At 36.2% G+C, this 13,369-nt stretch overlaps 2 protein-coding genes across 2 annotated transcripts; both read left to right on the top strand.

Annotated features, from left to right (window-relative positions):
- The first annotated feature begins 698 nt into the window (after positions 1–698).
- Positions 699–1,568, top strand: LOC147483820 (RING-H2 finger protein ATL70-like). Its single transcript, XM_086581127.1, has one exon. The coding sequence runs from the start codon at positions 952–954 to the stop codon at positions 1,453–1,455; it is 504 nt and encodes a 167-aa protein (XP_086437253.1). The 5' UTR covers positions 699–951; the 3' UTR covers positions 1,456–1,568.
- A 6,021-nt stretch (positions 1,569–7,589) lies between these two features.
- LOC147483819 (uncharacterized) lies at positions 7,590–10,240 on the top strand. The gene is made up of 2 exons (XM_086581115.1): positions 7,590–7,824; positions 9,500–10,240. Exons 1-2 carry the CDS (start codon positions 7,696–7,698, stop codon positions 10,040–10,042), a joined length of 672 nt encoding a protein of 223 aa, XP_086437241.1. The 5' UTR covers positions 7,590–7,695; the 3' UTR covers positions 10,043–10,240.
- The last annotated feature ends 3,129 nt before the right edge of the window (positions 10,241–13,369 follow it).

The raw sequence follows: 13,369 nt of genomic DNA, 5'->3' as shown, positions 1-13,369 counted from the left end.
ACTAATGTCTGGCACTTAATATTCCATTGCTATGTTATCAAGCTAAGTACAACTGATGTCCACCGGTCATAAACCCATGCTTAGGAAGTCTTTTATTTTTATAGTCAAATTTTTTTTGACAGAACTATCGTCACCTGATAGTAGTTGTCCTAGTTCTAATGAGTAAAGGATTCAATCTTATCATTACATATCTTCATGACTGTAAAATTTCAGTAAATAAAAAGTACAACCATGTGTACAGTTTAACACAATAAGTCATAGAAGAAAATGATTGCTCGGCATCACCGAACGGAAGACGATAAGTGATAGAAGAAGAAGACGAGATATGTATGATTAGATTGTTCATTAGAAATGGTAGTAGCAGTAAAGGAGAAAGAAGTGGGGGAAGACATTGTTTCTTATATTTATTCCTATTTATTTTTATCTTTGTTAAGGAAGGAGATGGCTGAGATTTAGTTACCAAAATAAAAGAGGGTGACAGACTGGTTCGGGTAACACTGAAATATGACGGTGTTAATCCTCACGTTAACACATCACAATCCCAATGAAATCTAACGAGATTGGGTGCGTCCACACAAGTTTCCTTGTGCGGGTACCCTCTCTGAATCCGGACTCATTATTTATTAGTTACTGATTATTTTCGCGACAATTCAGTAGTTGTCGGATTCAGTGGGCAGCTATGTTTCTGAATAAGGACCAGACTTGAAAACCCTGGTCCTTGGATAAGATAATACCATTGAACTCCAAGATGTATGTCTTGCTTTTTCATTAATACTTCACCAATCATCCAACTCTTCCATCACGTTACCGTTGACATTCCGGACTTTTGAATTCCTAAATAGCCACAATGCATCTTCACTTCATTCATGGTTGACCAACCTCTACAATAATCATGTATTGGGTAATTTTGGCCAGTCACAACTTATCTGTCTCCCTTCTTTCACCAAGGAAATGAATGGCACTTTTGCCTCAGATCAGGGACTACTTTCTAATAAAATTGGTGGTTTTGGATATGGCATCGGTGTCTCCATCGGCGTCCTCCTCCTTATCACAACCATTACCCTTGCATCCTACTTCTGCACACGCACTCAACCGTCGCCTCCCGTGCCTCAACAAATAGCCAATGAAGTTCCTAGTCATCATGCCATTGTGATTGAGGAAGGTCTTGATGAGGCCACCTTATTAAGCTATCCCAAACTCCTTTACTCGCAAGTTAAACACCGCAATAAGGATACATCTGCATCTTGTTGTTCCATCTGCTTGGCTGATTACAAAGGAAACGACATGCTTCGGCTGCTACCTGATTGTGGACACCTCTTCCATCTCAAGTGTGTTGATCCATGGCTGAGGAAGCATCCTACTTGCCCAGTATGTCGTACTTCTCCGATGCCAAGTCCACTTTCCACTCCCCTCGCTGAGGTAGTTTCATTGGCAAGTCAGAGGTTAAATAGATAAAATGGTTTTAGAAAAAACTGACCAAGTGTCAGTTTTCTTTACTTCAATGTACACGATTCAACCAATTCTTTTTCTTCTACTGAAGTTTTGCAATGAAGTTATATGTATTTCCATTTCTGCATCCCATATACGAAACATTAGCATCTAGTTTTGTGCAAATCAGTAGTAAAGTATATCATGTTTCTTCTGAGATCTGAAATTTGAGATTATGACTCAAAAAGAAGCATTTAGAATATAATATGTCAATTTCTTGCATATAGTAGGCAAATAACCGGAAGACTAGACCATAGGATATGATTATCCTTGTTTAATTTGTGGTTTGCTTAGTTAGTTTTCCCCTGTTTGTCGATTCAAGGTTAGCATATCAAAGGAATCGCCTGTACATTATATTGGACTGGTTCTCCTGGTGAGATGGTCTAGTTGGTGAGAGAGGTCCATTAGTCTTGATCCCTATATATACGAGACCTGTCTTTTCCAAATAGCTACTTTGGCCTTTTAGAGTTTGCGCAATTCAGTGTGCCTGCTGTTCTACAAAAAACAATATGTATCATGTATACTTCCCAGAAGAAATAATCTCAGGTATTCTCCTACGAGTTCTAGAGAAGAATCTCATCAGATTGAAGGTTGTATGCAAGTTTTGGAATTATTTGATATCTAGTACCAAGTTCATAAAAGCTAAAAAGCGCATCTTGGTTGTTCTCCATCACGGATTATCGTCCCCTATTTCAACAGCGCGAATATGTCAAAAAACTTTTTGTCCATCAGTACACAAGAGCAAAACAAGAAAGCAGAGATTTTGCAATTGCCTTTACTAGAAGATCAACTTCAAGAGGTAACCTTAAAATCCTCTTGCAATGGTTTACTGTTATTTAAGAACATTAAACGCGACAATGTAATTCTCTCAGTATATAATCCTGCAACACGACAGTTCAAAACTCTACCTCATTTGAAAGGAAAATATTGGTTTTCTAGATACTCTGAATATGCTTTGGTTTACGACGTGTCCATTAGAAAATACAAGGTCTATGTCATCGAACAATGGTACATTAGAAAATACTCTGAATATTGCCCTTCCAGTTGTCAGAGTGCAATGGTTCATTGTGTCTGACAAATGTGTATCCTTTCCGTATTGACACATTTGTTTTAGATGACAAGTTTACCAATATATGGACCATATACTAGCGGTAACTAATACACCTGTGTTTCTGAGGTTTACTTATATGACGTCAAGAAACAGGAACTGAACGAGATTGCATCCCTATCCAAGAGCGAACGGCTGCGCCGTGAACATGTATTTTATACTAAGAGTATTGTCAGTTGGTAATAAGTCAGCAAGATTCAAGTGTTCAACAATATAATTTTGCAGACTGTGCGGTGTAATTTCACTTTACGGTGTTTTGTCAGAATGTAGTATGTTCTAATTTTTAGTTTATATTCATTTCATTTTGTCGAAATCCATTTTAGCACTTCATACAACCACTAAAAATGTTAGTTATGTTTTACCAATTGCAAACAATTGTTCCGGAAAAAGTTCTCAGTCTTTGTGATCAATTACACCAGCGACCAGACAGGATCAGTGAGATTATGGATGTTAATGCTCTTTTCGTTGAAAAACCATATCTGGAATGGAACTGGTTGAATTCTGAGTATGTAATATGAAGATGGGGTTATCTTATATAAACTAAGAAGAGCAAAATCCTATTATTTTTCCTAGTATAAAACCAAAAAGAGCAAATAGATCGAGATGTTAGTACAAGTACAAATGAGGAGACCACTTTTCATATATTAAGTAGAGTTCTCGTTAAGTAGAGCAAACTACATTTTTAATGGAAATTTCAAAGAAATTGATTATTTGGTTTATGCAAAGTAGAGTTTTCATTGTTCAATATACAAACAATACTCATTCAACTGTTTTCTTTGCCTTCTCTTTGCAATTACTTTTTTGAAGGTTGCCCATCCACTTTCTTGTTCTTATTATTTCATTCTACCCAGACATACCCACATGTAGTTTCAATAGTTTGAGTTGAATCCAAATTGGGGGGGCATTGTAGTAGTCATTCCACCTGCTATATAATTGAATATAACTATTTGGAACCAATGTAATCATGAAGTTTCGCTACTAAAGAAGACTCTACAAAACTAAACTCATCCAACCATATTTCATACGTTGTGGATCACGAACACAATCTGAACCAACTCCATATAGGAAGTGGCTCCACCAAAGCTCATACATAAAATTTCTTTCAACTCACCAAAAATCCAACTTTTAGTAGAAACTTCATGAAACAGGTACCATCACAGTCCTTGAACTTCCTCCAAATCAATAATCCGAAATCCTAGGTATTACTTCATGTGAGCTAACGGTAAATGGCAAAATAGAAAACTGGAGTAACGTTAAAACTGTTCTATAAATCTATAATTCAAGCCTCTATGCTCTGTTTGGTTCAACGTAATGGGATGCATTTACACCCATCTCCCAGTAACTACCAATTTCCAAGTGTTTGGCCCACTATTGCATATAGCCCGTTGCAACAAATTGGTTCCTCCACTTCCCGCGTATAAATAGCTCCCACAACACTCATTTGCAACCCAAAAACCATCGCATCCATTTGCACGATCTCTCAGTCTCTCCCAACTCATAAAACTGTTTCTCTATACTGGCAACTCTATCTAAACAGAAACACCTCCATCTCCTAGTTTATTAATTTCTTCTCTCTTAGCTATTGTTTTGGTTCCATTAGTGTTGTTGGCTGCTGAAAAGGTAAGTCCTTTCCCTTCACCTTCTTCTTCTTCTTCTTCTTCTTTCTATATTTCTCTCTGATTGAACAACTTGTTTTAATAGCTAAGCTTTTATGTACGTGTTGTTTCCCCCCAATTTCTTTGATCTCTATGGGTTTTGTTTTACTCTCATAAAATGAAAATCACATAATCTTAACTAGTTATAATTAATGAAAACTTTTTGGAAATGGGGTTGATTATATATTATTAGTTAGAAACTGAAGGTCTTGGGATAAGATTAGTAAGTATTCTTTATTTCTTACTGTAATTTGCCGATGGTTTCAATGTAAGTATAGTAAATAGTACATATTTCTTTATTTATGCCATTTCTTGAGGGTCGAGTTTACGACTAGTCAACATTCTTTACTTCTTAATGTCATTTGCTGAATGTCTTCCGAGCAAGGCTAGTAGGCAATCAATGTACATAAAGTGCCATTGTTGTTAGTATGTAATTTCTGAATGTCTAAGCCATGTATTATTTTAATGCATTTAATACAATAAGAAAGGATTAGTTGCTCGATTGTTTTTTTCTAGCTTATACTATACTGTTGATATTATAATCATTGTTACAGTGTTTAAATGTTGCGAGTATTAACTCAAATGATATAGTTTGTGAATTTTAAGCTAGCTCCTTGACCAAATTTTTGTAATGGCAGACAATAGTATAGAAGTTATGGATAATTATGAAGATGAGGAGCGAATTAGAGAGGTTGTTGCTGTCACTTGTGCAAGCGTTGCACATGTAGCAACAATATTTACTGCATACTTTTCTTTTAACTTACCAAGAGAACCTTATGTTAGGTCATGTTGCGAGAAACGAAATACATATATCGACTTCGATCATATATAAGATGAAAAGTGTCGTAAAAAATTTATGAATGGGAATGGAGTCATTCCATCAACTATGTTTGTTGGTTAGGGAAAAAGGTCTTTTGGAAGACACCTAAAATTGTCGGGTTTTGAGGAAATACTAATGAGATTCCTACATTTACTTGGGCATGATGTGAGGCATAGTGTGATGTCCGGTCGATTTTTTCGATCACAAAAGACTATTTGTCGACAATTTAATGAAGTACTTGTTCTTTGTTTTGAAATTGTACCCATGCTTGGTAGCTAACCATGGAGAAGCCATACATGGTGGAGGAACCCCATCTGTAATCGTAAGTGATGTTAGATATGCACAATATTTCAAGGATTGTTTGGGAGCACTAAATGGTACTCATATTAGAGCTACTATTCCAGAAGAGGATGTAGAAAGATTTAGGAGTGGTAGGAAGGACTTTACTTCTCAAAATGCATTAGCAGCTTGCTCATTCAACTTGAAGTTCACATATGTACTAGTTGGATGGGAAGGGGTAGCACATGACCAAAGAGTTTTGGATAACGCTCGTACTAGACCTAATCCATTTGTTATTCCTTCAGGCAGTTGTTTCTAATATTCTCGACCCAAAGCAAAATGCACGGTCCCCTCCAACAAAGCCCTACCAACAAAAACTCGGGCCTGACAAGCCTGCTTTCCTCATTGAAAGGGCCTAAGCAAAGCAAGATTACCCATTATCAAAGCCAGCCCGAGTCAATTGGAGGTTAAAAGGTTTAAGGCTTTGAGCATGTATTTATTAAGCAGTTTCAGATGAACAAACGTTGAATCTAGTTGTTTAACACCAAATCCAGATAAGCTAACGAGGTACTCAAACCGTCAAACGACAGACGCCAAGACTGGAATAATCATTATGTACACACAAACAACAATGGTTCAATTAAATTACCAGCTTTTGAGTATGTTTTCATACAAAGTACACGACAAACAAAATTTTCTTGCTAAGAGAGCTCTGAAATCAAAAGCCACACGAAAAACAGAGTGATGAAATAATTTGGTCACTACCGGACATAGTATACATTTTTTTTTATTGGCAAGCCTGTACTGATAGTATACACTTGGTTATTGCTTCCATACAAATTGTTTGTGTGCATGTATCAGTTCAACATTGTAATGCATCTTGGGCACGATGTGAGGCATAGTGTGATGTTGAGTCGATTTTTCCGATCACAAGAGACTATTTGTCGACAATTTAATGAAGTACTTGTTGCTGTTTTGAAATTGTACCCATGCTTGGTAGGTAACCATGGAGAAGCCATACATGGTGGAGGAACCCCATTTGTAATCGTAAGTGAGGTTAGATATGCACAATATTTCAAGGATTGTTTGGGAGCACTAGATGGTACTCATATTAGAGCTACTATTCCAGAAGAGGATGTAGAAAGATTTAGGAGTGGTAGGAAGGACTTTTCTTCTCAAAATGCATTAGCAGCTTGCACATTCGACTTGAAGTTCACACATGTACTAGTTGGATGGGAAGGGACAACACATGACCAAAGAGTTTTGGATAACGCTCGTACTAGACCTAATCCATTTGTTATTCCTTCAGGTAGATATCTATAACATTATATTTTTGGTTGATTGTTACTACCTATAGTACATGTAATAACTATGTAATAACTTTGATTTTTTATTTTATAGGTCTACTTAGGTGATGCAGGATATGGTAATGAGCATGGGGTCTTAACTCCATATCGGAATACAAGATACCACATCAGTGAATACATTACTAATCGTGAGCCTCGAAACTTTAAAGAGTTGTACAATAAACGGCATTCGCAACTTAGAAACACAATTGAGAGGGCTTTTGGAGTATTGAAGAAGCGGTGGCCCATGTTATTAGCTCGTTCCCATTATTCATACAAGTCACAATTTAAGATAGCTATGGCGTGCTTCATACTCCACAATCACATAATGGGTGTTGACCCAAAGGATCCGATTATTGAGGAAACAGACAACGAAATCCTAGCATCTCGACAACAAGTTGGTTCTTCATCAAGTTGTAATAGCCAAGAGCAAGTTGATCTGTCAAGTAGTAATAGCCAACGACCTACATTTAGGGTTGAGCAAGCTCGATGGCTACAATTTAGGGACAACACTGCTAACAAAATGTATATTGACTATCAAAACTACAAACAACGGAAAAATGCAGGAAGAAATGCATAAGTATATATAGTTTTTATTGTTTTATTTTTTTGTCTTATAAGAGATTGGTAGCACACTTCTATGTATACTTATTATTTTGTTTGTAATTTCACTTTATTAAATGTGTGATTTTAATTGATATTTTCTTTAAGTGCACTTGCCTCTCTCTCACTCAGTGTGTACAATTGTTGTGAATTTGTTGCTTAATTTATATTATAGATATGGCCGACAAAGTACCCGAAGTAAAGTCTGAAAAGGAGAATAAGCAAATAAGTTGGACTTTTTCCATGGATGCTGCACTAACAGAAACTTTCCTTGATGCATATAGGCAAAACAAGAAACATGGTAGGGTTTGGGATGAAGCAGTGTATACATCAGTCCAATTGGCAGTATTGGTCAAAACTCAGGAGCAAGTTGAAAAGGCTCATATCACGAGCAAAATGTGTACAATGAGGAAAAAGTACAACTCTTTTACTGATTTGGCATCAAGAAGTGGATTCGGCTGGGACCCAATTAAGCAAACAATCACAGCTCCTCCTTCAACTTGGATTGAGCTCCTAGCTGATCCGGTAAGTTGCATTTGTTATATTGGTCTTCAATTGCATACGATAGCCAAAAATGCGTAGTAGAAACTACAGTACATTATTTTCTTTGCGATTAATACAATATTGAACGTGAAATTGCAAACAGGGGAATACACTTGAATTTGGTGGCTATGTGTAGCGTAGCAACACCTAAAAGTCCCCTGAGCCCTGAATCCTTGATGCATGTACATGTACTTACAAAATAGGCTATCTAAGTATCAAAGTAAAGGAGTGCTTTGAGGACCTCAAGAAATGTGCTTCATGTTCGCATCATTGTTAACTGACTAGTACTTGGGGGGAGGGTTCAAGATTTCAACTCAATATGAAACTTTTAATAATAGCTTTCTTGAAATTTATCTATCTAAAATTTGCTTTAGATATAATTAGGGAGTTCACATATTGCAACCAGAAATGGGTGAGAGTGCAATTTCCTGAAACAGATAAATTCTCAGTTAACTGAAACAGTTCATATATTAATTGTTCTCGACTCTGGTCCTAATACACAATATCCATTACAATATGACCTTATTTGTTTGTCTGTCATGTGGGATAACTAATGCTATCCAACAGAGTAAGCTTATTAGAAATGGAAGTTCAATGTTACAACATCTGCATCTAATGCTCCTATGTACTTTTACGTTATCACGTAGATGGTTTTACTGTACTATGAGCAGTTGCACTTTTTAGGTGACTAATGTATGTATTAAGTTGCGTAACATAGGATTCATGCAATTTATGCTCTGTTGAACAGTATGTTAGGTGATTGGGAAACATGTTATGTTAAACTTAGTGTAGTGAAGAACTGGACATAAGAATGTTGAGTTGGATGGATTGGTGGATTCGAAAGGATGAAAGTAGAAAGACATTGGCTTAACAAGTTAATAGCAAGTGGAGTAGTGGACCTGTCCCAACCGTGGGAAGTCCATGAGTTGGGTTCATAGCCTAAAAGAAACAGTAAAGTGAATTTTATCTATAAAAATAAGAAAACAGGTTAATAATTAAATGAAAGGTGATGAAGATGGTTTAGTCATATTTTCATATGTAGTGTAGACAGATGGCAGTCCCACTTAAAGGGAACATGATATTTAAACAGAACACTTTTGAACTGCCATAGTAGTGGATATTGACTGAGAGCAGATTTGGAGATGCTCGAGTTATCAGAAGCTTTACTTTGGTTAAAGTTGAGTAGGGGAAGATGTCTTTTCAGCTCATAGGATGTGGTTTTGGTGTAGTCGTTGTATGAGATTTTTTTTTTTCAAAGTTGCATATTTATCTTTAGGATTTCAGTGGATTTTTTATCATATATGTATAATTAGGAGGCACTATTGGAAATTTATTATGGGAAAATGAGCACTGTATTCTATCTGTTTGGGAGGTTGTGTTCAGTAGTTTTATTCACTTGTTAAATAGCTTTTCACGTTTTGGGAGATAATTGGTTATAAGAAATATATTTTCTATCTGGAGTGCTACAGTTTTGTGTTCCTGCTGTTTTTGCATGTGAGATTCACCTAGGCTGTTTATAATGGTCAGCATGAACTCCTTAGTATTAGTCTAATGAGTCCAAATGGTATGATGTCTTCTCGCAGTTACTTGACATTTTTACTATAACGCGTAAGTTTATCATTTTATTTATTTATTTATTAGTCTTTTTTTTTTGTAGAAATCAAATGAAAAGTATAAGGGATTTCGCGATAGGGGGCCAAAGTGGCCTCTTGATCACTTGGCTATCATCTTTGGTAACACATACACATCGGGATCCTACTCAATTGGAGGCAGAGACTCTGTTGATCTAACCCATATGGATAGTGTGCCTGACTTGAATGTTGTAAATGAAGAAAATGATTCCGCTGGTTTAGGAGAAGGTGAAACAAAAAATGGTACTGAAAAACGAAAGGCCTCGGCCATGTCAGAGGAGAAAAGGCCACATGGTAAGAAAGTGAGAGTGGTTGATGAAGTGAAAGAGATTGTTCAAGATATGACAGGTGCAATAGGTGATCTTAAAAAAGTTGTTGATCCTGCAGCTCGTGCGGAGTATGTTTGTGAGCAAGTTATGAAGATTGAAGGTTTTACTAAACGATACTTAAGGAAGGCTTACACAATCCTAATGAGGAACCCCATTGAGAAAGAAATCTTCTTAGGCGGAGATTTGGAGCTCAAACAGGAAATGGTAGAGGAACTTCGTGATCTAATTGGAGATATTTGATTTCCTGTTTTTATTTTTTAGTTGGGAGTTTAGAAATAAATTTGTTGGATATGTAAATAGATAGGTTTAGTAGTTTTTTTCCCTTTTTTTTTGTGTGCTTAAGCTAGGATTTTAACAAATGTGTCCTTCAATGCTTAGATTCTTTGAATTACATTCTTCAAATATTTGTTTATTCGTTATAAAATTGTTGTTATTTCATTTTTTTTAAGTAATTAGTGATCCAATGTTCATGTGCATAGAATTATTTTGTTTACTCAAAATGTGAACCAATTCAATCACAAAATTTGAATGAGTGATAAAAAATAGAACGCAATAATATGTATTTTGCACTGATTTATATGCATTGTAGTGAACCAATCACAAAATGCTTATTTTGCATCCATTTGCAAAGGGTGAACCAAGCAAATTAAATGTAAATGAAGTACATTGCAATAAGATGTATTTGCATTTTTTTGCAAATTACATTCAGGTCCAGCGAACCAAACAGAGCATTTAGCTTCGTATTTTCTAATTCGGGTCGCTAGGTGAAAAAAACTATTAGAATTTTCTCTATAATTCCTAAAAACAATTTGAACGCAAATATTTCATTTAACTCTTCGTATAAATGAAAATAACAAACAACCACACACTTGCAAAACTAAAGTAAAAATAAATAAATAAATGATTACCAGGATACACTTGAGATTAGTGGTAGCAACATCTTCTTTAGTCTCATTAGCATAAAACAACTCAAGTTTATTTACCATATCCTCACACTTGTGCATAACTTCCACACCTTTTTTCGACATGTCCTACAGAACCTTGTTGACAATGGAATTAGATGTCGTGGTATGTATTTTTAACGTTTGTTCAAGTAATACTGATAGCGGTAACTCATCAAAATTTAATTCCCCCATTTTTAAACCCAACTGCAAAACCGAAATTAGATCTAAAACAAATAAACATATGAATCTTAACATATTTGAAATGTTAAAAATTAAGGTTTAGTTTGAATACCTTTGCACTTTTTTACAAAATAAATAAATAAGACAATCTGATGATCCTACCTGGCCTGCAAACGAGGGAGGGAGAAAGAGAAGAAGAAGAAAAAGCACCAAGGTATATGAATAACTAAATTGAAGAGTAATAAATGGGTGATCTTGGACACCCAACAAAACACTCCCGTACCCCCATAACTATCATAAATTTTTGTCATACCCCAATTGTAACTCCCCAAAATCAAATAAAGATTACGAGGCGTTAATAAGACGACATATAATATTAATAATTTAAAATCAATAATTAAACCATCATATATTTTTTTTCTACAAAAAATCCGGCAGAGTTTCCTTTGTATAATCAACATTTCATATACCTAAAACCTATCATAACCTAAAAATCAAAATAACCTAATAGCCATAACATACTGTAACGTCTATTAACCGAACCCTTATCCTAGATCGGTATTTCACATTTGCACAACCCTCCATGACATCATATATACATTTTAGTCATGCAATATAAGCTACAATAATTTACATAGAAATAAATGAATTAATAAGCCACTACTTGTAACCGGTATTAACGTTACTTAACCCTCCGCTACGTTTTCAAGATGTTTCTTTGTTTCTTGAAGTTTCACCTTGATTCTTTAGTATGTATTCACCTTATAGATCTCGATATGGAGGGACATGTTCGTCCCTGTCCGTTTACACTCCGACGATCAACATTAGACACATAATCAATTTGATTGATAAAACTTATAAATAATACATCAAGTAAAAATATTAACCAACACTAGAATTACGTACCTTCCTCTGCAAATGAACCTTATCGTTTGCTTAGCAAAATTTCTTAATCCTATTGGGGTACAATCTTTCAAAGGCATCAGAAACATCCGATATGACAAACAAGCTTCAATGTAAAATATTAACAATAACAATAGAATCTGAATAAACTCAACTATCACTTGAATATAAGATCATCACTCCATTAATAGAGACAGCAATATCAATAGGGTAACATGACCTCTTAAGGATAAATCACTCTAATAAATCAACCGATCATTTCTATTGTGCAACTTATAATAATATAGACTATTAAATTAGTATATAACTTCGGCTCAAATATTGGTCGGGATTAATGCTACTGATGTGAATAAATGACTGCGGAAACAACGTTACCCACAACAAACGGATCAATCCAACACAAGGATCGATCCTTCTCAATAGACAAGACTTCAACACCCTCCAAGCAATATCCCAACACTTCTCAATATCAAATAACAAGCATATAAAGTAAAACAATTAATATAAAAGAAGAACAAACCACAAGACGAGATATATCGTGGTTCGGCAATTTGCCTACGTCCACACTGCGAGTTCCAAGCTTTACTAGATGTCCGGAGTAACAGATTACAAGTCTCTCAATTCACTCACAAAGAATTGCTCTCTTATAATCTCTCTCTTTCTTGGTTTTGGAAAAGTTAGATTTCTACAGAAAAAACCTATTTTTATACTATTTCTAAAAGCTTTCGAAACAGTGAATTTCGGGCTGAAATTGGTGGAGCGCAGGTCGCGCCCATCGGAGGCGCAGGTGCGCCCAAAACACTGGAGGGTCGCGCCCATCGGAGGCGCAGGTGCGCTCAAAACACTGGTCACAGCGCAGGTCGCGCCCATCTAAGGCGCAGGTGCGCTCTAGACATGAAAGAGAAAAAAAAAAATCCCTTTTTCTCTACATTCTCCACCTCGGTGAGGTTTTAACACATAAAACCAAGCCGAACACATCCAGCAATAACACATCCAGTAGGAACACATCCAGGAAGGAAGACTTCATGATCAATCGCCTCCTGAAGGGCCATGCCCACAAAGGGCTCTTTTAAACATGTAGGATTTGGAGCAAGTCCAAACTGTGTTGAAACTTTAACTCCGGTGACAACTTTCGTCAGCATATCAACAGGATTGTCATGGGTGTCCACTTTCTCAAGTGCTACATCACCATCCTCAACGACATCCCATATAAAGTGATAACGGACATCAATATGCTTGGTCCGAGCATGATGAACTTGGTTCTTCGCCAAATGAATAACACTCTAACTATCACAATACAAAGCAACACTGTTCTGCTTAATATCCATATCATCTAAAAGACCTCGAAGCCATAGTGCCTCTTTCATTGTCTCTCGCCCTTGCCATATACTCTGCCTCGATGTAGATAGATAGAAGCAATCAGAGCTGTAGCATAGACCTCCAACTAACCGGTGCACCATGCATCATAAACACATAACCGATGAGTCGATCGTCGCCTATCTAGATCACCGCATAAATCGAATCCACAAACCCACCGACA

This window comes from Coptis chinensis, chromosome 8 (genome assembly GCF_015680905.1).
Source record: "Coptis chinensis isolate HL-2020 chromosome 8, ASM1568090v1, whole genome shotgun sequence".
NCBI lineage: Eukaryota > Viridiplantae > Streptophyta > Magnoliopsida > Ranunculales > Ranunculaceae > Coptis > Coptis chinensis.
Note: the sequence above shows the minus strand (reverse complement) of the source record. Positions and strands in the feature narration are given on the sequence as shown.